We start from the raw sequence: 27,888 nt of genomic DNA on the forward strand, positions 1-27,888 counted from the left end.
TTTGGGCAGAAAAAATGGACACGAGAAAACTGAAGAGGATATAAAATGTAGAGTACAATTGGTAAAAAAAGTGTTTTTGTAAAAGAGAAATATTTCAAAGCTGAATGTAAGTCTAAGTTTTAGGAAATCTTTTCTGAAAGTATTTGTCTGGAGTAGTCTTATGTGGCAGTGAAAAATGTTTGATAAATGATGCAGACAAGAGGAGACTAGAAACTTCTGAAATATAGTGTTACGAAGGAATACTGAAAATTAGATGGATAGATAAAGAAATGAAGTACTGAATCAAACAGTATTGTAAATGGGTTTATAATACAACTAGACCAAAAGAAGGGATAGATTGATATTGTCCATCTTGAGGTGCCAAGGGCTACTTTTTTATTGGAAGAAGTGTGAAAGATGAAAATTGTTTATGGAGATCAAAGCTTGACTGCAATAAGTAGGGTCAAGAGGACATAGGCTGCAGTAATTATGCAAAGATGGAGATACTTGAGTGGGATAGACAAGCATGGAGATACATGCATCAAATCAGCCTTTCGGCTGAAGACCACAATGATACCCATAATGTCATAATACTTCCTCTTTTTGAGAGCACCGATTACTTTACAAATGTACCAGGTACCTTCAATTATGTTTTTTCATGAAGACAAAAAAACTTCTGTCTCTTGCAACTGAAATTTATTTTTGAGTTCCAGAAATGTTTCGCCTATTCATGTTAGGCATCTTCAGTGGTCTGTGTCAGCAGCTCTTGGTCTTGTAGCTAGCATTGTTGACTCTCAATCACAGAACCCCGATTTTGATACCTGGCTGAGTTTGGAATGCTCCACTCAGGACTGGGGGCATGTGTTGTCATTGTAATCATCATCATCATCATCATCATTATCATTATCATCATTGATGGGCAAGTCGCTGAAATGGTGTCAGATAAAGAGACTTGCAACAGGCAGCTGAATTCCCAAGAAGGAGAATCCCAGCCACAAATGCCATATGCACATTTCATTTCATTGGTCTATAAAATCCACAGAATTATTTTATTATACATATTTTAGAAATGTAAAGCATGTGCATTTAGCACATATAGAATAACATATGGCAGGATGAACAAGACACAGAAATGAATGTAAGTAAAGTTGCAAAAGATGAAAGTTTTCTTATCTTTATAATAAAACATAACTGAAGTTATTATTAGCAACTCAGTAAAATGGCTGCAAATATTAATAATATCATTACCTGGTACCATTAAAAAGTAGTTACTCCAGTATTATACTAGATAAAAATATATTTAGTGTTTACCATGGAGAAAATCACTCACCCTATAATGTACTACTTTTCAAAAACCCACTTTTAATACCTTAACCATTTTCCAAGACACCTGGTATATAAAAGGCCCATTAACAACACCAGTATCTGTTAGATGCAGGGAGGTTGCACATTTTTTTTTTTTCAAGTTTGGAAGCCTTATCACATTGCATTACCACATGACACAGTGAAGGACCTGACAGTTGATTTGTTTAGTCTGTGTGAGGGCATCACAGAAATACTGGAAAAATGCTGCTGTGAGATGTAGAGAGACATTAGAAAATGACACAGTGAAGGACCTGACAGTTGATTTGTTTAGTCTGTGTGAGCGCATCACAGAAATACTGGAAAAATGCTGCTGTGAGATGTAGAGAGACATTAGAAAAAAAAAAAAAAAAAAAAAAAAAAAAAAAAAAAAAAAAAAAAAAAAACAGAAATACTTACTCTAAAAGTTTTGAGGGTTTACATTCCAAGATATGTCATTAAATATATTAATTTCTCCAGTGTACATCATCTATTGAATCACTGTTAACAAGACTAACATTATTGTAATGACTACCTGAGTACCCAGTATTGCATGGGTATGTATTTATTCCAATCTTCTGTTAGTTCATCTCCTCCTTCACCCTTTCTCTTTCCTCCCCCTCCCCCTCCCCCCTCTATTCATGTCCTCCTCTTCCCTCTCTCTGTCCATTTCCTCTCCCCCCTCTCTCAGTCCATCTAATCCTCTTTACATTTCTCTGTCCATCTCTTCCTCCCCCTGTCTCAATCCATCTCTTCTTCCCCCTGTCTCTATCCATCTCTTCTTCCCCCTGTCTCTGTCTCTCTCTTCCTCTTTCCTTTGTCCATTTGCTCCTCCCCCCTCTGTCCATTTGCTCCTTTACCCTCTGTCCAGCTTCGCCTCCCCCATCTCCTTCTCATCCCCTGTAGGTCGATCTCTTCCTTCCTCTCCCCCCCCCCCCACCTCCCTCTCCTCCTCTTCCATTTCTCTGACAATTTCCCCCATTCCCCTCTCTCTGTCCATCTCCTCCTTCCCCTTATCTGTGTCCATTTCCCTGTCTCCCTTTTTGTCTGTCCATCGTCTCCTACTCCCTTCTCTCTCCATGTTATCACTCCCCCCCCCCCCCAAATAGCAGATTGCTGGTTCCTACCTTAACAGCATATTCCCCCCTTCTCCCCCCCCCCCCCCCTCCGAATGGTAAGTAGTATGTATACCAAGTTTGCTTAAAATCGATTCAGGGATTTAGGAGGAGCATTTAATCCATTGTTTTGCCCACATACGCACAGATCACATGTATTTCTCATATATTTAATGTACGTCACATGTGTTTGTACACATAGTTCACTTGTACCTCTAATGAATTTCACCCTTGCAGTTTATGCTATAATTTTGCAGGTGCATTCAATGGTATATGTGACTCTTCTTCTTTCGCTTGAGCCTTTTTTCTGCAGTTTGCGCAGGGTCGGCACTGTTACAATTGGATTTGTCATGGGTAATTCGAAGGGGTAGCCGGATGCCCTTCCTGCCGCTACCCCGTACCCCTCGGGACGGAATCAGTGTACCACAGCTGTCTGCGTCTAGTGGAAATCATGAAATAGTGCGAAAATGTTTTAAATGTCTGTGAGTCGTGTAACTGAGGTGGGATGTCGGGACCAGCCTAGTATTCACCTAGTGGGATGTGGAAAACCACCTAAAAATCATTTCCAGGCACACTGGCCCTCATCGTTAATCTGCTGGGCAGATTCGATCCTGGGCGGCACGCCTACCTGAGTCCAGGAAGCAGCCTATTAGCACTCTTGACTATACTGGCGGGTCTCAATGTATATGTGAATATTGTCTGCAAAATGTGTTGTGAATACACCTAGTAGTACAGAAGTAATAAATTAAAATATATGACAGTTTTACTGCATGAACAGCAAAAATGTAGTAAGAAATAAACCTTTTTCCTACATTATTTTGTGGGGTTGTTGGTGAGAAAAAGTTTTGTAGAGGTTTGAAATTGTGTAATGTTTGTTGCAAGTTACTAAGTGCTCTCATTCGCAAATACTGGACGAATAAAGTCTGAGTAGTTGTGGATCATGGGCTATACTTCTTTTTCGCCCCCACCCCTTTGATAGGTAGGTGATTCTTATCCCCACAGCACTTCTTTTCAGGCAAGTAGTGATATGTGACCAAGTTTGGTTCAAGTTGGTAGAATGGTTTCGGAGGAGATGTGGAACATAAATACATACATACACACATACATTTTTATATTATGTATGAATTATTTGAACTGGACTCAAACCTGGGAGCTTTGCCTATCATACCAGCTCACATTCCTCTGCAGAGTGAAAAGTCATTCTGGATTATTGTGAGGCCTCTTGAGGATCTACTTGATTGAGAAGTAGCTGCTCCGGTCACAAAAACTAACAGGGGCGGTAAGAGCGGTGTGCTGACCACGTGTCCCTCCATGTCCGCATCCAGTGATCCTTATGGGCTCAGGATGATAGGGTGGTAAATCAGGATGGCAAACTCCGTCCTCCTGAATATGAGATCTGTGTCTCAACAACTGCACTGCCACATTTGGTTTGCCCCTATTGTACAATATTCTTTTGATTCCACAAGAAACTTATACAACATAGTTTTTAATTGTATCTCTGCACAAACTATGGACACTCGCTGGTGATGCCGAGACCACGAACATGCCTTGCATTCCCTTCAGTCTCTTTGGAAAACTGATTCCAGCCCCATAAACATGCGGCTTCTATGGCTAATGCATGTCTCCACGTCTGTTCAGTCTGCCTGAAAAATGAGTTAGCATCCTTCCCATGAAGAATTAGGTGTTGAACTCAGGAGAATGGTAAGACATTACTGTCATGCACTATAGATCTTGGCACAAGATTTTCTGGTAACAGCACTATGTTGTTGTCATGTATTGTAATGTGACAGGGTGTTGGAATTTCCCCCTTTCATTATTAACTAGCACTTTGAATCCTCTAAGCATTCTTTAATTTTGTGGCATACATTACTTATAAAGTATATTTTAGCTGCCTTTTTAAATGCATATGTGTTAGTAATCTTTTTTATCTCCTTGGACAATTTATCATACAGTTTTATTCCCCGATAGAAAATGCTGTTTTGAGGTTTCTTTGTTTATTTTTTTCTTGCTAAATGTGAGTCCAAATTTGCTCTTGTTCCACAATTATACCACTGTTAGTGAACTACTTACCTGTATGTATCTATTGGCAAGAGCAATGAGAGATCCTGCAGTAGTTGCACACTAAAAAAATTACTCAAAATTACTAAGAAAAGTTATTAAAAAACCAAGGAACATGCACATTAAATCAGAAATCAGTAATTCCAACAACAGAACTTAAGGCTATATGGAATGGAGTGAAACAAGAGACAGGACACTCAGTCAAAAAAGAGGATAACATCACTATTGCATTAAATGGAAGCACTGTAAATTATCAATCACAGGTAGCAAATGTATTTAATAATCATTTCTTAAATAAATCAAAAATATAGGGACAAACAACCGATTCAAGAGAAAAATCATAGCAGTATGTTGAAAAAGTAACTCTTATAAAATTACCAACTTTGCCCTCTGAAACAAAGAAAATTACATATTCTCTCAAAAATAAAAGCTAATCTGGGTTTGAAGGTGTTTACAACAACATACTAAAGATTAGTTCCATATAATAAGCCCTGTCTTATATGAAATATGTAATACATCACTAACTTAAGGTATTTTTCCAGAGAGATTGAAATATGCCATTGTTAAAACCCTCTGTAAGAAAAGTTATAGGTGAGATGTCAGTAACTATTGACCTGTTTCACTATTGACCTCATATTCAAGAATATTATCCCATCTGAGCAACAGTAATATGCTCTGTAAATCATAGTTTGGATTTCGGAATATCATTTACACATTCACTCACCAAATTTTACAAGTATTAAATAACAAAATAGCATTGGTTTGTGTTTTCTGTGATCTAACTAAGGAATTTGACTATGTGATTGCAATAATCTCTGAGATAAACCAAGTTTTATGGGATTGATGGCATGGCCAACCAATTGATAATGTAATTTCTAACTAAAAAAAATGCAGAAAGTTGCGCTTAGTAATTCAACCAGATGTAAGGAGGGATAATTCTTCTATCCAGGGAGAAATGATTTATGGGGTTCCACAAGGCTCAAGAATGGGTCCACTATTGTTTCTCATATATGTAAACGTTCTTCTGTCTAATCACAACAAGCAGATGACACTAGTATTGTAATCGATCCAAGCATACATATAGAAACAGAAGAAATGGTAAACAAAGTTCTTAAAACTATCATTAACTGATTTTCTGTGAATGATCTCACTCTCAATTTTAAAAAGATATGACATCCAGTTCTACACACCTAAGGGTACTACCCCAATGATAAGTGTAACAATTGATGAAGAAATAATAAATAGAGTGCAAACTTCGAACTTTTTAGGTGTCCATATCAATGAGAATTTAAACTCAAAAAAGATTTTTTAAACTCCTAAAACAACTTAGTTCAGCCACATTTGCACTTAGAATCACTGCAAATATTGAGGAGAGACAGATCAGTAAGTTGACATATTTTCATTCAATGATGTCCATTAGAACTACTGATGGCCTTGGGAGAGCCAGTCATGACAAAACTCTACCATCTGGTGAGCAAGATGTATGAGACAGGCGAAATACCCACAGACTTCAAGAAGAATATAATAATTCCAATCCCAAAGAAAGCAGGTGTTGACAGATGTGAAAATTACCGAACTATCAGTTTAATAAGTCACAGCTGCAAAATACTAACGCGAATTCTTTACAGATGAATGGAAAAACTGGTAGAAGCGGACCTCGGGGAAGATCAGTTTGGATTCCGTAGAAATGTTGGAACACGTGAGGCAATACTAACCTTACGACTTATCTTAGACGAAAGATTAAGAAAAGGCAAACCTACGTTTCTAGCATTTGTAGACTTAGAGAAAGCTTTTGACAACGTTAACTGGAATACTCTCTTTCAAATTCTGAAGGTGGCAGGGGTAAAATACAGGGAGCGAAAGGCTATTTACAATTTGTACAGAAACCAGATGGCAGTTATAAGAGTCGAGGGGCATGAAAGGGAAGCAGTGGTTGGGAAAGGAGTGAGACAGGGTTGTAGCCTCTCCCCAATGTTATTCAATCTGTATATTGAGCAAGCAGTAAAGGAAACAAAAGAAAAATTCGGAGTAGGTATTAAAATTCATGGAGAAGAAGTAAAAACTTTGAGGTTTGCTGATGACATTGTAATTCTGTCAGAGACAGCAAAGGACTTGAAAGAGCAGTTGAACGGAATGGACAGTGTCTTGAAAGGAGGATATAAGATGAACATCAACAAAAGCAAAACGAGGATAATGGAATGTAGTCAAATTAAATCGGGTGATGCTGAGGGAATTAGATTAGGAAATGAGACACTCAAAGTAGTAAAGGAGTTTTGCTACTTAAGGAGCAAAATAACTGACGATAGTCGAAGTAGAGAGGGTATAAAATGTAGACTGGCAATGGCAAGGAAATCGTTTCTGAAGAAGAGAAATTTGTTAACGTCGAGTATAGATTTAAGTGTCAGGAAGTCGTTTCTGAAAGTTCAAATGGTTCAAATGGCTCTGAGCACTATGGGACTCAACTGCTGTGGTTATAAGTCCCCTAGAACTTAGAACTACTTAAACCTAACTAACCTAAGGACAGCACACAACACCCAGCCATCACGAGGCAGAGAAAATCCCTGACCCCGCCGGGAATCGAACCCGGGAACCCGGGCGTGGGAACGTTTCTGAAAGTATTTGTATGGAGTGTAGCCATGTATGGAAGTGAAACATGGACGATAACCAGTTTGGACAAGAAGAGAATAGAAGCTTTCGAAATGTGGTGCTACAGAAGAATGCTGAAGATACGGTGGGTAGATCACATAACTAATGAGGAGGTATTGAATAGGATTGGGGAGAAGAGAAGTTTGTGGCACAACTTGACAAGAAGATGGGATCGGTTGGTAGGACATGTTTTGAGGCATCAAGGGATCACAAATTTAGCATTGGAGGGCAGTGTGGAGGGTAAAATTCATAGAGGGAGACCAAGAGATGAATACACTAAGCAGATTCAGAAGGATGTAGGTTGCAGTAGGTACTGGGAGATGAAGAAGCTTGCACAGTATAGAGTAGCATGGAGAGCTGCATCAAACCAGTCTCAGGACTGAAGACCACAACAACAACAACAACAACGATGTCAAATAGAATAATGTCGTGGGGTAACTCATCATTAAGAAAGAAGGTCTTCATTATTATGGCCTTTTCCTCAAGTTTGAAATCTTTACCCATATTTTGTGTCTTTACTCCCCAGAAAAGAATCCCCATAGCTAAGAATTGCATGTATGTAGGAATAATATGTTATCAAAAGACCTTGGCTGTTACAAATCGATGGTAGAACCAATAGCTCTGTGTGTTCATTTCAAGTAACAATCAGTCTTCATCCCTAAGAACTTTGTGTTTGTCACACAACCTGAAGCTGTATTGTCTGTGCTTAACTTGCCTGTATGACTGAGATTGCTAATGCATGCCATGCAGTGGCATGGGACTCTGAGGTAAGTTGGTTTGAAGCCTCCTGGTGAATGAAATTTTCATTGCCAGTATTTGGCTGGCAAGAAGAGAGCTGGTGATGTAAAATTCCTAAATCACCAGTTTTTGTGCCAATACCCTGGATTAAATTCCACCAAACCTTTTCACAGTGTCTCATGAATTGAGGACACATGACACTGTTGATTGTGATCCATCCATGGGATGGGGATGTTATGCTTGTCAGCTCCCGTTATGCTGTTCAAGAGGTCAGGCTATGAGTCAGCACTGGGTTTCACCCTCTCCTTTCTCTCATCATCATACAACACTAACATAATACTACACTATACACACATCTACTCCACTCACCTACACTTTGCAGATACACATACAACACAGCTTTCTCATAACTGCAAATAAAGGGACCAATGTATGCAGAGGAAGAACACCCTTTGGGATATAGTGGTTGAACCCTCCCTGTCGTAAAAACATATTTATGCATTCTATGTGTGTGTACATTTGAGCTATTTACTTTTTATTGTATCCTATATCATTGAAAAATGATTCTTGAATGAATGAATGAATGAAAGAATAAATAAATAAACAAAAAGCATTACACTGTGCAGAGAGAAAATTGTTTTTGTAATGATGATAAAGTTAAAAATATAATAATAATAATAATAATAATAATAATAATAATAATCCAGAATGACTTTTCACTCTGCAGAGGAATGTGAGCTGGTATGATAGACAAAGCTCCCAGGTTTGAGTCCAGTTCAACCCTTTGGGATTTAGTGGTTGAACCCCTCCTGTAGAATTTCCCAGCTAAAAATGCCACATGACATTTAATTTTATGTAATCTCTGCTTTATGGAACGGAGTTGTTTTCCCTCTTGGTGATGAAGTGTATGTTGTTTGTTTTGTGTATATTCAATGTTAATTTATTACCTACTGTCCATTTGTAAACCTCCTTGATGCTTTCAGTTGCCTCCTTCATTAGAAGTTCTGATGTTTTATCAGCGGTAGTGACGTCGCTGTCATCAGCAAAGATAACTTTTTCTCCGTGTCTTATACTGCCTGGAAAGTCATTGCTGTGTATATTAAGAGCAGAATTTGACTGAGTATACTATCTTGAGGCACACCTGTGTCTATATGTTTCTTGTTTGACACTTGTTTCGTTAAAAGTGTATCATCAGTAGATATGTGAACTGTCGGTGTTTTTTTTTAACCATATTTTTCCATGGAAGACTGGAACCACTCATTTGCTATTCATCTTACTCCTAGTGCTTCTAGTTTGTTTAGTGATATTTTATGGTCAGTAGTGTCAAGAACTGTGGCCAAGTCTAAGACTATGTCTGTGAAACAGTCATCATGGCCAAGATCCTCAAGTACCATTTTTGTGAACTCTGCAGTGAACAATATTGTACTTCTTCCACATTGGAAACCAAACTGTGCTCTGCTAGAAGGTTGTATTTATGCCTGTAACTCATTATTCTGTCTTTTGTGACTTATTCAATTAATTTTGAGCACACTGATGTTCTTTGTAGATAGTATTTCTAAAAGCATGCCTAACCAAGGCAACTAATGTAAAGGTATAAAATAAAGAGAAAAACGGCTTTATATTTTTATGCTGTAACTTGACAGTTTTATATTTTTGTACTTTTGCTTTACATTTAAAATATTGCTACATGCAAAATGTCATTCTCTGTGATGTAGCAGATATAGTCGACGGCTGCTGACAATGGTTGATTCCTGTAGTTATTTGTCATTTTAAGATTTGTGATTTCTTGAAGATTCTGGGACTTACTTATACTCCCTTTGTCAGAAAAGTTCAAGGACAGGTTTTTAAGAAAATAGAAAATTGCACTTACCAAGTAATGAATCTAGCTCTTCATCGAAGTAGTCCCCTTGACTATCTCTACACAGTTGCCAATGTTTCTGGAGGTCTTGGAAGCAAGCAGGAAAATGTTCACAGCAGTGCTTGTAAGCTCATTTGTCACAGTGTGATAGATGTCTGTGATATCTCGATGAAATTTTTGTTTCAGTCACCTTTTCACTTGTGGAAACACAAAAGAATCACAATTGCGAGAGGTTGGTTGAATATGGCAGATTTGGGATGACAGTTACAGAAATTCTGGCCAGGTACTCGATAACAGATAAAGCATTATGGGGTCTTGCATTGTCGTGCAGTAAGAACCAGTCCTGAGAATACTAGAAGTCAGGGCATCGATGCCAAATTGCTTTGTGAAACGCTTCAAGATTTTGATGTAAAGTATTTGGTTCACTGTTTGACCTGGAGGAACATACTTATCGTGAACTAATCCTTTACAACTGAAGAGTGCAATCAGCATTGGCTTTATTCTCAAAGGTAGTCATTTTACTATTTTGAGTCTGGTGATCCATGAATCCACTATCCCGCACTCCATGAATCCACCATTCCGCACTTTGAAACTTTGTGTGAGGATCATACTGGTAGCACAGACTTTCATCCCCAGCCATAATCTTTCACAGAAATGTGGGATCACATGTGGCTCTATCCAGTAGTTCCATAGAAATTCTTTGTCTTTCCTCTTTTTGTTCATCTGTTAGTGTGTGAGGAATGAGTTTTGCATTAAATTTCCATTTCCATAAATATTTGTGTAAAATCTTATGGCAACCATCACAATTCAAATTAAGTTCTTCCAATATTGCACGCACAGTTACATGACGCTCTTCTTGCAATAACTGCCTTACACACTCAACGTCTGTGCTGTAGACAGGTGACCAGCTGTGGGATCGTCTTGCACTGAATCTCTGCCTTCACAAATCATTTTGTGCCGCTCAAAAACACGATTTCATGAAAGCGGCTTGCCTGCATATGCTTGCTTAATCATTGTCCATGTTTCAGTATAGATTTTCCCGATCTTCATGAGCTTAATGCGGAACTTAATGATCACTCTTTGCTCACAATCGGCATCCATTGTGTAACTGTAACTATTGCATCAAGAACCCAAACAGTGTGTTGCTAAGAACAACCCAGCAACCTAGTGAGTTTGCATGGAAACATGACCAAGGTCATTTTAAGGACACAAACGCTCCAGGTAACACACAAACATTTCTTACTCTTTAGTATTTCAAACACAGAAACTAAAAAACTGTCCTGGAACTATTCTGAAAAAGGGAGTATTTTTGGGATACTGTAATATGGTAGAACATTCTTTATATGTATTAACAGGAGCACTTGCTGCTAAGGCAGGAAGTACAGATCTGTGTATGCTTCATGTGTACTCAATAAATGTGCTGTCAGTGTGAAGTGTTAGTTGCGGTCGATGGCTATTTCCTTGCAAGTGATACTGTATTATGGATTCTATGTTACATAGTTTGGTGGCTACACTGGCTAAGTTATATGTCGATACCACCTTAGCTCTGACAAAGGAATGCAAATGCCGCTGACTTCGTGGGCAGGACCACAGATACAAAAAGTATATCCTTCCAGTGGACTGCATTTTCAAGGTACCAATGGATACCAAATATTTGTTGAGTCAGATGCCCATCAGCTACCAGTAATGTTTTCAGATGACACTGGCCAAGATCTGACTAAATAGCTAAAGGGATTTGACTGTGTCATTAAGTACAGCAGGTGGGATGACACGACCTACCTTGCCAATGTCTACTTTTACTTGAATGCTACCACCCAAGAGTGATTCATCAACAATGTGGAAATGTTCAAGGGCCGGAAAAAATTTCATTTGGAAATTAGGAGACAATTAGCGTATGCACACTGAAGTGCCAAAGAAACTGCTATAAGCATGTGTATTCAAATACAGAGATATACAGGGTGTTACAAAAAGGTACGGCCAAACTTTCAGGAAACATTCCTCACACATAAATAAAGAAAAGATGTTATGTGGACATGTGTCCGGAAACGCTTAATTTCCATGTTAGAGCTCATTTTAGTTTCGTCAGTATGTACTGTACTTCCTCGATTCACCGCCAGTTGGCCCAATTGAAGGAAGGTAATGTTGACTTCGGTGCTTGTGTTGACATGCGACTCATTGCTCTACAGTACTAGCATCAAGCACATCAGTACGCAGCATCAACAGGTTAGTGTTCATCACGACCGTGGTTTTGCAGTCAGTGCAATGTTTACAAATGCGGAGTTGGCAGATGCCCATTTGATGTATGGATTAGCATGGGGGAATAGCCGTGGCGCGGTACGTTTGTATCGAGACAGATTTCCAGAGCGAAGGTGTCCTGACAGGAAGACGTTCGAAGCAATTGATCGGCGTCTTAGGGAGCACGGAACATTCCAGTCTATGACTCGCGACTGGGAAAGACCTAGAACGACGAGGACACCTGCAATGGACGAGGCAATTCTTCGTGGACTTGACGATAACCCTAATGTCAGCGTCAGAGAAGTTGCTGCTGTACAAGGTAACGTTGACCACGGCACTGTATGGAGAACCAGTTGTTTCCGTACCATGTACAGCGTGTGCAGGCACTATCAGCAGCTGATTGGCCTCCATGGGTACACTTCTGCGAATGGTTCATCCAACAATGTGTCAATCCTCATTTCAGTGCAAATGTTCTCTTTACAGATGAGGCTTCATTCCAACGTGATCAAATTGTAAATTTTCACAATCAACATGTGTGGGCTGACGAGAATCCGCACGCAATTGTGAAATCACGACATCAACACAGATTTTCTGTGAACGTTTGAGCAGGCATTGTTGGTGATGTCTCGATTGGGCCCCATGTTCTTCCACCTACGCTCAGTGGAGCACGTATCATGATTTCATACGCGATACTCTACCTGTGCTGCTAGAACATGTGCCTTTACAAGTACGACACAACATGTGGTTCATGCATGATGGAGCTCCTGCACATTTCAGTCAAAGTGTTCGTACGCTTCTCAACAACAGATTCGGTGACCGATGGATTGGTAGAGGCGGACCAATTCCATGGCCTCCACGCTCTCCTGACCTCAACCCTCTTGACTTTCATTTATGGGGGCATTTGAAAGCTCTTGTCTACGCAACCCCAGTACCAAATGTAGAGACTCTTCGTGCTCGTATTGTGGACAGCTGTGATACAATACGCCATTCTCCAGGGCTGCATCAGCGCATCAGGGATTCCATGCGACGGAGGGTGGATGCATGTATCCTCGCTAACGGAGGACATTTTGAACATTTCCTTTAACAAAGTGTTTGAAGTCACACTGGTACGTTCTGTTGCTGTGTGTTTCCATTCCATGATTAATGTGATTTGAAGAGAAGTAATAAAATGAGCTCTAACATGGAAAGTAAACGTTTCTGGACACATGCCCACATAACATATTTTCTTTCTTTGTGTGTGAGGAATGTTTCCTGAAAGTTTGGCCGTACCTTTTTGTAACACCCTGTATAAACAGGCAGAATACGGTGCTGCAGTCGGCAACGCCTATATGGGACAACCAGTGTCTGGTGCAGTTGTTAGATCAGTTACTGCTGCTATAATGGCAGGTTATCAAGATGTAGGTGAGTTTGAACATGGTGCTATAGTTGACACACAAGCAATGGGACACAACATCTCTGAGGTAGCGATGAAGAACTTTCCCATACGACCATGTCACGAGTGTACTGTAAGTGTTAAGAATCCAATAAAACATCAAATCTCCAACATCACTGCTGGAAAATGATCCTGCAAGAACAGGACTAACGGCAACTGAAGGGAATCATTCAGTGTGACAGAAGTGCAACCCTGCCGTAAATTGCTGCAGATTTCAATGCTGGGCCATCAACGAGTGTCAGTGTGTGAACCATTCAACGAAACATCATCAGTATGAGCTTTCAGAACTGAAGGCCCACTGATGACTGCATGACACAAAGCTTTATGCCTCACCTGTGATCATCAGTGCTGACATTGGGCTCTTGATGACTGGAAATATGTTGCCTGGTTGGACAAGTTTCTTTTCAAATTGTATCAAGTGGATGGGCGTGTACGGGTATGGAGACAAACTCATGAATCCATGGATCCTGCATGTCAGCAGGGACCGTTCAAGCAGATGGAGACACTGTAATGGTGTGGGACGTGTGCAGTTGGAGTGATATGGGACCCCTGACATCTAGATACGACTCTTGACAGGTGACACATATGTAAGCTTCTTGTCTGATCACCTGCATCCATTCGTGTCCATTGTGCATTCTGACAGACGTTGACAATTTCATCAAGGACAATGTGACATCCCACATGTCCAGAATTGCTACAGAGTGGCTCCAGGAACACGCTTCTGAGTTTAAACACTCCCGCTGGCCACCAAACTCCCCAGACATGAATATTATTGAGCATCTTGTAACATGGTGTTCAGAAGAGATCTCCACCCCCTCATACTCCTACAGATTTATGGACAGCCCTGAACCCTGCAGGATTCATGGTGTCAGTACCCTCCAGCACTACTTCAGACATTAGTAGAGTCCATGCCATGTCATGTTGCGTCACTTCTGCATGCTCATGGGGGCCCTACACGATATTAGGCAGGTGTACCAGTTTTCTTTGACTCTTCAGTGTAAAAGATGTCACCACAACAAGATCTTCATTAGATGGTGACAGCAAATTGAGGCAGTGCACTTGAAAAGTGTACAAGGAAGGATTTTCAACATATTTCCAAATATTGTCCTGATGACAGTCATGGTAGAAGACCATCAAGATCTTGCATTGATAATATGACAAGTAGCTAGAGGTAAAAGATTTTTTGACATCTGTTGGTGTTGAATTCGTACAGCCAAAAGTAACGGCGATCAATCTCAAACCCAGTCTTCCGGTGAAGTGTCATTATTAATTCAGAAGAGATTTGCTGATCATGGATACTGATCTCTTCAAAACAGGCCATAATGGAGGAGCGGTGTTAGAAACTACCAGACTTGTGCTACAACCATGAGTCAAGGTTCTTGATGACACAGATACAGCCATCTCCTTCACCAGTTTGATCAGCATACAGAAAAATACACACATGGAGAATGTAGGACAGTACACCAGTAGATTTTCATTATGCACACCCTGGATATGTTGTTTCCTAGTATAAAGAAAGAAGAAGAGTGTTCAGCAACTATTCCACAAGAAGACATCAAATGAAAAGGTAGTCAGTCCTATGCTTGCCAGATAACTACAGCTGACCTGCAGGGTGAAGCCTATCACTGTTTACATCACTCTCAAAACTACTACAACCATTTCCTGCTACTATATACAGGTTCCAGCCACTTGCCCAGTCACCAAAATCAGAGAAATTAGAATGAAGCAGTCATTTGTGGATATCAGGCCGTCACAGCTGAAAGTCCTTAATGGACAGCAGTTGCTGATGTGTTGTGAAATCACATCAGTGATCAACCTGTTTGGGTAATAGTCAACTCCATGCCATCATATTCCCCTTTTTCTGTTTTGGAAGTTGTATTATAAAATACCATTATCTTAATGAAAGTGCACTTGAAACCTGCTCCTCTCATTTGCAATAAGATGATTGCTCAATTATGTATTTTCATTTAATTATAGATTACAAGAGGTATAATACATGCAATTATCTTTTACCCATACTGCACACTACAACTTGAGCATGTAGCATTGAGTTTTTTAGTTAATTTGTGTCATACCACATTTATCTTTTTTCTTGTATGAAGTAGAGTGACTGTATTGATAGTGTTGATTTACATCTTTTAATGTAAGTGTTGCCCCACACTTTATGGCAATCTTGGGAAAGTTCTGACAACAAAGAATAATGCAGCTGGTCCATACAAAACTAGTCAGTCATATGAAAATATGACAAGCTGAAAAAATTCTTAATTTTAAATATATAGTTGAATAATGGTTGATGTGCATGCACAGTCAAGTAAAAATTTTTGAAAATTGTTCCAGGTGCTGGTTCAAGGCTGGGAAATTACTGAAGAAAATTTAGAAATATTTCTTAAAACTGTTCAACAGCAGCTTCTGGAGCTAGAAAACATTGTGGCCGAAGTAGCGGGTATTGCATATGAAAGAGTGGAAACAATTAGAGTATGTAATGTAGTTACTAGAATCAGTAACTGAAACAACTTTGCCTTTTGCTTATTTTTTGTGAGAAGTTTTAGAAATGTTGTAGGAGAAGGCAACAGCTCATTGTATGGGGATGGTGAGTGTAAAGGTGCATCGGAGGAGGTTGTTGATCACTGTAGCTCAGCTATTGAACTTGGGTTCACTACCTTCCTTGGGTGATTGACATGTTCAACAGTGCAAGTTTCATAGTTGAGCTACTGAAAGACCCTTTTTTATATGCCAATGCACTACCCCTGCAGTTTCTATATGGTGAATGGTTGTCTTTCCTCATACTGATTTTTTTCTGTAGAATAAGAAACTGTGTGATTCATATGTTAGCAGTACCGTTTTCTTACATCTAACATGATAATGAACTTTTGTGCTATCTTCTTTATGCATACACTTCAAACTAATATAATTTCTTTTCCACAACACACTCCATGTCTCTCTTCACCACCTATCAGTACCAAATGGCAATTATTTTTACATTTACTTTGTAGATTCATTTATAATGATGTGCAGTATTTATTGTTTCATTTTTAATAATGATATACAGTATGCAATTGAGTTGTACACATGACTGTGGGCTGACCACGAGGAGCACTCAGAAATAAACATAAAATTGCAATCTTCTCAAAGCATGAATTTCTTCAGACAGAAATGAAGAGATGACACTGGTTTAATATTTAAGGAGTGGAATTCAAATCCATATCAAGCAAACCCAGTTTAAAATTTCTCCAATGTCCTTAAGTAATTCTAGAGAAACACTGAGAGTGTACCTTCAATGCAATGGCTGAGCCCCTTCCAAATCCTTAACCAAGTAAGTTAATGCTTAATATTTATTGGCATAAATATTTTGAGGATCGTATCAGTGCTATAATGGATGCTATAAAAATACATGTAAGTCAAAGGTTGTGTGGTGGCTACTTTCTGTAGAGATGTGTTTTGATTTATACATCATCAGATTAATCAAAGTTAAGGATAACATGTCACACACAGGTATGGAGTCATGTGTCTTATGTATAAGACAATATGAAAATTTTGTGTTTTTTCAGTAAAATATATGGCCCCATTCCTTTGAATGACGTATTCTCCTTAATCTTTAGTGATCTGATGCTGTATAAATCGAAACTCATTATTAGAGGAAGTAGTCACCACACACCCTGTGACTTGGACATACTTTTTATAGTGTCAATTACAGCACTGATACAACCATCAAATTACTTAAAAATGGGTGCATACCTCTTATGTGATTTCACATCATACCTGTTATGGCATAAATATTGCCATACAAGACTATAGCCTTCCATTGAACCCAAATCTATGTTCTGCGTGGTTAATACTTAGTCTGGAAAGCTGTGGACGTGACTGAGAAAGAAATAAAACTGAGAATAAATAGGATACTAGGATGTAATAGGTTTGGAGATAAGAGAATGGAGAGAAAGAAAATCCACAAGCCCAAATGTGGGTGAATGTATTGAAGCACGGTAGCAAGAAAATGATTGTGGAAAGTAAAAGTACGAGGGCATTTCGAAAAGTAAAGATACAAGGGCTTGCAGTCCTTCAATAGAACATTTATTTAGAAAATGTCAGTTACGTCTTATTAACTGGATTATTTGTTATTTTTCAACATAATCACCCCCGTTATCCAAATATTTGTTAAGTCGGTGCACAAGCTTTTGTATCCCACAGTCATAGAAGGTTGCCGCCTGTTGTTGGAACCACATTCCAACTTCATCTTTGATCTCTTCATCATCGTGGAATGATTTTCCACCAAGATTTGACTTCAGGTAACGGAAGACACGTAAGTCGGTGGGCACAAGGTCCGGGCTGTATGGCGGATGGTCCAATACGTCCCATTTGAATTGTTTGGGTAGTGCTTTGGTTACGAGTGCTGTGTGAGGCCAAGTGTTGTCATGAAGCAAGCGGACTCCACTTGTCAGCATTCCCGTGCGTTTGTTTTGAATTGCCCTTTGAAGACATTTCAAAGTCTGGCAGTATTTAGTAGCATTAATTGTCATTCCAGGAGGTATGAATTCCAACAGAAAAATGCCTTGTCTGTCCCAAAAAACAGAAGCCATGATTTTCTTCACTGAAATCGACGTTTTGCATTTCTTGGCTTTTGGTGAATTCGAATGGCGCCATTGCATTGATTGTTGCTTGGATTCAGGTGTATGGTGATAAACGCATGTCTTGTCACCTGCCACAATGTGATCAAGGAACTCATCACCTGCTTCAGCATAGCGTGTGAGGAAGTCGAGTGCAAAGCCCATCCTTTTCTTTTTGTCTTCTTCCGTTAACAGTTTTGGAACCCAGCGCGCACACAATTTCCTGTACCCTAACTTGACAGTCACAACGTCATAAAGAGTTGTCATCGACACGTCCGGTATGATCTGATGCAATTTGTTCAATGTGAGACGTCTATTCGCACAAATTGCTTCCTCCGTTCTCTGAAGGACATCAGAGATCACAGATGGCCGACCTGTTCTTTGTTTGTCATGAACATCGGTCCTACCTTCAGAGAAATGACGACACTATTTTGTTACATTTTGTCGATTCATAATGTTCCCATAAACAGAAACAATTTCTTTGTGAATGTCCGCTGGTCACTGACCTTTTGCATAAAGAAAACATATGATGGAGCACACTTTGCATTTGGTGGGATTCTGAATCGGCGCAGCCATTTTAAACAGGACCTACTCCAACCAGAAGCAACGTTCAACTGCCGAACGACTGCGAGGAGAAAGCTAACGGTTCAAGGTTAACACCAGCGTTGCCAACTTGCTCGCCAAAACTCTTCTGTTCCTCTGGCATACGGTGTATCTTTACTTTCCGAAATACCCTCATATTAGGAGGGGACGACAAGTTAGTTAAGGGATGATGATTTGGTCATATATTGTACATGCTGGAGGAAGATGTGTTTTATAATGAAAACAAAAGTTTGCAGTATTGTAAACCAGTAATGTCTTGGGGTGTGAGCCAAGTGACAGAGTTGTTGAAAGAGCAACCCGATTTTCATGCTATAGAACACATTCATCAGTGATGATGAGTTTTTGTTAACAAAATCAAAGTGTCTGTGTATGGGTAGACCTCCGTCTTGTGTTCAGTGGTTATCACATCAACATAGTCCTGGATATTTTTAGTAATGAAAAGTTTGATTTTGTTTTGAAGTGTTGGTCACACTGTTTTCTAATTTTATTGGATACAGGGACAGGAAATGCAGAGGGATGGTGGCCAAAGGTGTGAAGTGTGGAGGTGGTGTATAATTTCATCAAAGCCAATAATAATATTTTGTTTAGTTTTATTTATTTGTTTATCCTGGCAAATTTTTGGTACATGTATGGGGAGAATTAGCTTCTAAGTAAGTCTCTAAATGCTCGTACTGTTCTTCATTGGTAGGTTACTTTGTAAATGGTGTGGTTGCAGGCATAACAGAAAGGATATAAAAGATAACTGTCTGAAATTTGGGAGAAGGTCAGCTGAATTAGATTTTTGGCAAGGTTTTTTTTAAAATCTTGTCTAGAAACTTGTTGCAACAGAGGCTCATCATAAAAATTAATAAATACTAACACATGCAGGTGTGGGGTGTGGCAGTCGTACAAGTTATACATCATCCTCGCTTCAATATCTGCATCAGTATGATCATCTTTATTTCCATTGCTACCCATAGTTGTTGAACAGCATAAACAACAATATTGGTACCAACTACACTGGAATATCTTCATAAATTTTTCAAGTCAATAAACTTTACCAACAGCCGTTTACTTTAGGATATTTTATTTTATTTTATTTTATTTTGAACGCAACCAGTTTTGGCACTTCATTTTGCCATCTTCAGGCACATAGATTTGATTTAACAGTAATACTTCCATATTTTTTAAGTTTAAGCCTGATTATGATTACCTGTCACTTGTAAACTTGATTTGTACACCCTTATATTACTACATGTACACTCCTTTATTATGCAGGGGCCTGAAGATGGCTAAATGAATTGCCAAAACTGGTTGTGTTCAAAATAAAATAAAATATCCTAAACTATGCGGCTGTTGGTAAAGTTTATTGAATTGGAAAGTACGTAAATGCCATGTCCCCTGGACATAATGTACCTTCATAAAGGTGAATGTGCCATGTAAAGTACCAAGTTATAGTAACAGAGATGTTCCTCTCCTTGTCACTCATAGAAACTACCTTGAAGCCATCCTACCTTGATATACTGCCTCAGATGCCATCACCATTCTCATCCAGAGGTGATTTTAGTCTGGACAACAGAACTGCAGCATAAATACTTCTTTTCTCCAGCAGTATAATTCTATTCTTTTCTGCAGCAGTATAATTCTATACCCATATGTATTTTTCATGCCAAATTCAGTTTCTAACAGATTACTGTAGATATCAATTTTTTATTTCTGGATTTTGTACGTCATTTGCAAGTACCAGTTCTTTACCTGAATCTTGCACCATACCATCTAAAATTGGAATGTTTAATACCACTGTGATGAACTACTGCAGATTCTTTGTTTGATCATCATGGCATTTTTTCATAACTATCTATTTCAGGAATAATTCATGTTAATTACTACCTCCCCACATTACTACAGAATTGTCTAAAATTTGCTAGGCACGGCCATAACTGATATTTAACTATAACTGACTTATTTTTAATCATCATTCTGTCATAAGACTACCACTATGATCTGAATTGATCTATTTCTCAAGAACCATCATTATGTGATAAATCAAAGAGCACAATGAAACATTAGATATTTTTAGCATTCAGTTAAGAGTTTGGAGACTATTTCACTATGTCATCCTTATAAAATAAGTTTGGTAGATGCTGCTCATATGAAGGAATCACTATCATAGTTTTCACATAGTTTTGTTGTATTTGTGAAAGAAATTAAACAAAAAAATAAATTTTTCAATACACAGGCTGAATCTGAAAAACTTGTTGGGGGACTGTTTGAGGAAACCAGTGAAATGATGCAGCCACCAACTGCTCACATTCCTATGGTTAGTCCAGATTTGGGATTTATCAACATGTTACGTTATGCCATATTGGCACTGAGGCTACTTCCTGACTCCAATTCTTCAAGTAAGTATGTTTTCCAAATCATATGTTATACATTTCTTTTACAGTTGAAGCCATTGTTTTCTTTTCTTTTTTCTTTGAAAGTTAATTATGTCTTCCTAGAGAGTTTCTTAGACCAGATTCAGGTTCAAATTTCATAATATTACAGAAAGGCATCTTAGTTGCTTTAGGACAAACACCCATTTATTTATGTCTTGTTTGTTGCTAATGAAGTCCTTTGTTTTTCATCAGATGCTGTTGTTCATAAGACATAGACTTGGCATGTTTGACAGTGCAGTAATTTGATTGTTTTATGTGATTTTACCTATATTAATAATTTGGTGTGTAGAAACGCCTTGAACTGTAATACACATAAATTTATTTGTTTTCTTTTGTGTGGAACTGTTACATTAATTGTGTGTCCAAATACTCTGGGTCAGCATTTCATGCTTTGTAAACATGTGTGGTGTATTACTTTAAGTTAATTGCTACAAATATATGTATGTTTTATAAATATGCCATCTGGACCTCTCCTCCAACAACTAGGAGATTTTAATAAATTAAAAGTTGTCTTATCAATGGCATTTTGTCAGTGACCACTCACATATATACATATTAAAGGGCAAGATTTTAAGAGTGGTTTCGTGCCTTGTGGAGTTGTAATGGGATAAGTTGTTCATTTGTCCCTGCCGAATGCACATAGATTATTTTTCGATTCTCTAGCTACATATTCTATGTAACTTTTACCATTTATAATGTCACTGTACCTTCACTATTAATCTCCCAGTATTGAAAGGGAATCATGTGAATTGCCTCCAACCTGAGACATTGCTAGGACAGGCCATACTGGTGGTGGCAGGAATTGATGGGGTCAGAGGAGGGAGGGTGGTCTGCTATCTGGGTCAGGGAAAGACTGTTATAAAAAAACTACTGGTGTGTGGAAACTAGTTCATGTTGATATGTAGACCTCCAAATGATCTGAGGGAAGATATGGAATGGCTCAATCTGAAACAGCATCAAGACAGGGCACAGATAACAATGCTCTTGAGAGTTCTTTAATGATCATTGTCATCATCATCATCATCATCAACAACAACAAGAACAAGAACAACAACAACAACTACTACTACTACTACTACTATAACTTTTAAATACCTTTTCTACTGAGTTTTGTGTTCTCCATATGACTTGGATGTTTTTATTCATATTGTATGGGTCTATAATAGTATTTTTGGCTTTCAGTATACCTGCTGTGCCAACAGGAATAGTTTTGCAGGTTAGCTGATGAGAGTATCTATTTGATACTAATTAATACAGACTGAAGTAAGCATTCATTCATTTTTCGTAAAGCTCTTAAATCTAATTACTATAACTGAAGAATTACGAGAACAAAATACACATTCTCTGAGGTGAGCTCCAATCCTTCATAGTAAACATTCAAGCAGAAATTTTAATCAGAAGATCAAAAATGATTCCAAAATGATTTAGATGACACATCTGCATGGTGCAAAAAGTATCAATTAACCATAAAGGTCCTCCATATACGTTCTAAGAAAATCCATTAAATTTCCACACGCAGTATATCACAAAAGAGACTGCCTGTACAGTACTCGTCTGTCCTTTCTGGAGTATTACTCTGCAGTGTGGGATCCTTACCAGGTAGAGTTCTCAGAGGCCATCAAAAAAGTTCAAATGAAGGCAGCTCATTTCGTGTTATTACAAAATAGGGGAGAGAGTATCACAGGTATGATAAATAAGTTGTGATGACAATCATTAAAACAAAGACATTTCTAGCTGTGGTGAGATCTGTTCACGAAACCATGATCACCAACTTTCTCCTGTAAATGCAAAAATATTTTATAAGTTCTTACTTACATAGGGAGATAAAATAAGAGAAATCAAAGCTTGCACAGAAATAGTTAGGTGTTCATTTTTCCTACATGCTATTTGAGAGTGGAACAGTTGAGAAATAGCTTGAAAGTGCTTCTATAAATCTTCTGCCTAACAGTTAAATGCGGATTGCATAGATATAGATAAATAGGGAATGAGGAATGTGGCATGTTACAAATTTAATATCAAGGAGAATGTGTTTGTCATTCTCTTAGAAAATTTTGACAAGTGACGTGAAGTCATCAGCATAGTCATTGCAGAAGTAATTAATATTTATTGAAAATGTGTTCTGGAAATGAAGGAAGTATCAGGGAAACCCAAAAGGATCGTTATATTTATTAAGGGCAAAAGTTTGAGGCTGGAGGAACTGTTGTTCAACAGGAAGATTTAAAGTTATCATTATCTTCACCCCTCAAAATTGTGTATGGTTGAAAGTGATTACTGTGTGAAATATATTTAAAAAATTTTAGCACTGAATTGTTCAGATGTCTATTTAGAATTAGAGCAAAAATGGGTAGCAAATAAAGAATGCGGGTATGAGTAGAAATAAGAAACAAAAGAAGCTATAATGGATTTGTCTGCTTACTTCAGGAAAACAGGAAATTGATAAATGGAAAAATAGTGTGATAATATATACAATAATGATAAATGGAAGAGCCAGGAAATAAGTGCAGAAGCAGATAGCCAACTTTTTTTTCATAAAGTCAAAAATAGACAGTGAGTAGTTGGAATTAGTGAATATGCTGATTTTCAATATTAAGTTGCTATTTCACATTATTGTGAGAAATTATTCTTGTTCGATGGATTTCTTTGCTTATGTCAAGTGCGTGGCCATTTCTTTTTTGGGTTTTCCAATATTTGAAGAATTGCATGTTTGGCATCAGCTGTACAAATTTAGTCATTATTTTCTGCCAGTTTGAGTCATAACGACCATCTGCACAGGAAGAAAAATGCTGTACAGTAGATGGATATGCAATTAAACTTTCCATTGGATAAGTTGAAATGTATCTTTACAGAAACACATATAACAGGCTGTGATTTTGGTACCAGCATAAAATTGGCTTCACTGTGGTTAAACAGATGATCATTAAGGTGGTAACACAAGGACTGACCACTGTTGATATGAGTATAACAAAGAACTTATTCATAAGTTTGTACAACTTCCTTCCTTCCTGTGAAGATGGTCACTATTATGAAAACTGGTAGAAAGTAAAGAATAATTTTTTCATCCCATCCTTCTGTAATCATTTTCCCATTGTAACCTCTGACTTCATTTATTTATCACTTCAACTCTTAGTCACCTCACCCCTGTCCCTAGTCTAGAATTTCCATTTCTCATTCCGTTTACATCATAAGTACCTGCACAGCCTTTGAACATACATAATGAGAGTTTAAAAATGTATCTTTCCAGTGTGAAGATAGTTCTGCTTTTTGTAGTGATTTTTCTTTGGGGAAAAAAGAAAGTAATTTAAATAATTCAGGATAGTAGTTAAGTTATTATGGAAATACAGAGGAAGTTGCAGAGAGAAGAATCCACCTACCATGTGTACAGCAAAGTGGGCTGGTGGTGAAGGTGCAGGAGGGGGTGGGGGATGTTCATTAGATATAAATTGCAATTTTTTAAAAATTCAAAGAGTGAACAAATTTTTCAGAACAATGTTCCGCATCGCGACTGTTATGCCTTAATGATGCCTCTCCTGATACTACATTAAGTTGTAACAACATGTATTATTTTATTATTCATGTGTATCCTTTCCCACAGTTCTGCAATTTGCCTCATTTCTAATAAACAGCCCAAGTGCAACTTTGTGTTAAATACAATTTCTGCTGATCCCAACATGCAAGCACATCTAACTATTATCTTCCTTATATAGTTTTTGTATTTAATATATGATGGTAATGTACATTTTTTTATTTCCCACAGATATTGTCATTCTTACGGATGGAATTATAGCAGTACCTGATGCACATGTCTTTGATTCTCTCATGAATCAGCTACGTACAAATACAATACAATGTTCTTTTCTTCATGTGGGATCATTGTTCCATCCAGAGTGTTGTACAGGAATGGTTCCTGATGTGGACATCATGAAATTTATTGCAGAAGCTACACACGGTGTTTGTATGAACAATGTATCTGATTATGTAAGTTCATTTTAATTGAAGGAGTAGTGGATAATATTTGAAAACAGTCTCCAAGAACCATACACTGTTGTTAAAAATTTTGTAACAAACTGACCCCAAATTAAGATGTCACATGTGCCTCATCTGTGCAAGGAGCCTATTAAAGAACCTTTCTTTGTAGCTGTCACTGAATTGGAATTTTTCAGAATGCTTAATCTGAGGAGTGGAGAAATATTCCTTTCAAATAGTAAAACGAGATTTTGTATACAGTCCTTTTGGAGTGTTTTGCAGATACTTTGGCAGAACCAAATCCACTGAACATGAATAGTTAGAATTGTAACTGAAATCAAAAGTCTATGGTGAAAGAGTTCAGAAGGCGCCTAGTTATTGTCGTCTAGAAATCAGTAAAGATGGATGGGATAGCCTCTTTTGAAAGTGACTTTTTAAATATTAAATCAGTATGCAAGGATATAATTATTACCGGTGGTCCTAACAAGAAAAAAAAATCATCATTGATTACTTACAAAAACTTTAAATGCATCAGTCCATTTGCACCTGAGGCAGAGAAGGTAGGAAGGCAATGTCTTCTCCTGAATGGTCTGTCTCTGCAGAAAAGGGATATAAAATTCATCAGTTTGATGTAGAATACTTTATATCCTATACCAAAACTATTTTAAGTGATACAAAATTGTTAAGGCTTTCGTGGCCACTTGTTGACAAACTGCCTATTGGCTTCTGTCTCGGGTTCTTCGGCCGACGTTCATCTAATGATTTTTCTGACGTTTCACCAGCACGAGTGGCTGGCATTGTCAAAGCTTCACCCTCCATTGCCGGTGGTGAACTGAGGGCGAGCTCGCGGCCGCAGACTATATGTACCTGGCGCGCCAACGTCCGAGGGCTTCTCCGCGGTCATTTCCGGTGCGGTTCTCCTCTTGCTACCTGCGACGGTCGTTCGCTGCAGTACGGGAAGCCAGGATCCGTTTACCTTAAGGCACACTGAACTGTTGGCTTGCTCACTCTACTATGGGGTCATAGAGACAAAATTCATAAACTGCCTGTGAACAAGAAGGGCAATTAGGATCCTAAGCAAGGCATGACATAATAGCTCTTGGTGTGAACCAAATTTCAACCGTAAGACAGAGTTGGAACCTGGTTTCTGAAGAAACGCAAAATTATATTACCTTTACCAAATAACATGGGAGTCCGTTTTAAGGGCTGTTTTTTTAACTAGATTTTTTAGGAAAACACTACAACTAAATAGCTGTACTCTCACATAGGTCAAAACAATGGGATTTTCACAGATGCTCTTTGGTTTTACCTAATCATTCACACAAGACCCTGTTACCAAATGAATTACAGTATTTGGTGCAGAATTACATGCAATCTTGAGAGTGTTGGAGCAGGCAATTTACACCGAGAAATTTATCATCATCGTCTTGAACCCATTCAGCCACATGTATCCAGCAGAGAAAGAAGTCCAGAACATCCAGGACTCCCTTCTCTACTTGCCATAGTTGAGAAGGTACTGTCACTCTGCTGGGCACTAGCAGATTAAGGGAGACAAATTAGTTGGTGTAACAGCCAAAGAAGCAGATACAAGAAATCTCGTGGTTGGATGTGACTCCCACCCCCCTTGCTCCTCTATATACAATCCTCTCACTGTTGGAGCAATCGTGCATCAGTAAGAAGAAGAATGGTTAGAAGTAATGGAGATAAGTTGCAACTTGAAGAGTCAACTAATTGCATGTGGCATACCAGTTTCGAACTACTGGAGTGAGATGAAGTCCTTAGTCAACTGTGAACAGGGCATAGTCTAATAATGGATGGTTTCCTGCTCAGGTAAGAAGCCACTCCAGTGTGATATGCTTATGGTGTGCATATTTCAGGTTTCTATGTTTTGACAGATGTTTGAACAACCTGATTGGATTAGTACATATTTCAAGGCAGATTTTAACTTGTTATAAGGACACACACACACAGTGTTGTAAGTAGGTAGGAAAATCAAGCCATGGTGTAAAATATAAAAGAAATTCGAGTAACTCTGAAATAATTTAATGACAAAAATATTTGTTGTGTTTTGTTCATTTCATATTTTTTCTTTTTATGCATTGAAATAGCAGGGGGGTTTCATTTACAAAATGTATCCTGTATAAAGCTAATAGTCATTTTGCAACAATACTGTTTACAAAATCATCATTTTTGTGTCATAGAGCTATTAACTGTATTCACTTTATTTGTCATATTTTTCTGTTGTCAGGAAATAAATGCAGCAGCCTGTATGAATGTCTACCATAATGCGTTTTTGACATGGAGCTTTTACACAACTTTTCCTTCTGTGCCATCAAATTACCACTCATCTCATGGAAACGTGCTCATTTGGAATACAAGGTATGTTCATCACATAAAGTACTATGTACTTTTTGATGATGATGTGCAAAATTCTAGAAGCCATTTGTTATTCCCAAATTTGTAATGTGAGCGAATCAGGTAGTTACATGATTCAGAAAAAGAAAGACCTACAGGACTTTGAAAAGGAACAGAAAAAACAAGAGGAAAGTAAATAATGATTTACATTATTAATAGCCACTGATAAAGGGCCTCATTTTCAGACAAAGTGATATTTTCCTGTACCTCAAGTAGTTTGATATAATGAGCCTTGAGTGTGTCATTGACAGACTATATCAGTCTGGAAATCATTTCTATTCAGCTCCAAAATGAACTTATGTGTTTATGAAAATTAAAAATCTGCCTGAATGATTTTCTTTAATTTCTTCATATTACTCAGTCACTTAAAAACTCCAGGACTATCACTTTAATGATTCACTGTGTTAATGTTGAAGGCATTAAAACAAATGCAAGTAACCTATTCCAGTGAATCTGTGATGAGCTCTTCAGAATAAAAGTGTGTCAT

At 38.1% G+C, this 27,888-nt stretch overlaps 1 protein-coding gene across 1 annotated transcript in view; it reads left to right on the top strand.

Annotated features, from left to right (window-relative positions):
• LOC126249194 (KICSTOR complex protein SZT2-like) overlaps positions 1–27,888 on the top strand; it is a 706,154-nt gene that overhangs the window by 55,539 nt on the left and 622,727 nt on the right. The window contains exons 6-9 of the mRNA XM_049950848.1: positions 15,740–15,877; positions 20,825–20,987; positions 24,778–24,998; positions 27,235–27,365. Coding sequence (XP_049806805.1) covers positions 15,740–15,877; positions 20,825–20,987; positions 24,778–24,998; positions 27,235–27,365 — 653 coding nt within the window. The remainder of the gene's footprint in view (positions 1–15,739; positions 15,878–20,824; positions 20,988–24,777; positions 24,999–27,234; positions 27,366–27,888) is intronic.

The sequence above is a fragment of the Schistocerca nitens genome, chromosome 3 (genome assembly GCF_023898315.1).
Source record: "Schistocerca nitens isolate TAMUIC-IGC-003100 chromosome 3, iqSchNite1.1, whole genome shotgun sequence".
NCBI lineage: Eukaryota > Metazoa > Arthropoda > Insecta > Orthoptera > Acrididae > Schistocerca > Schistocerca nitens.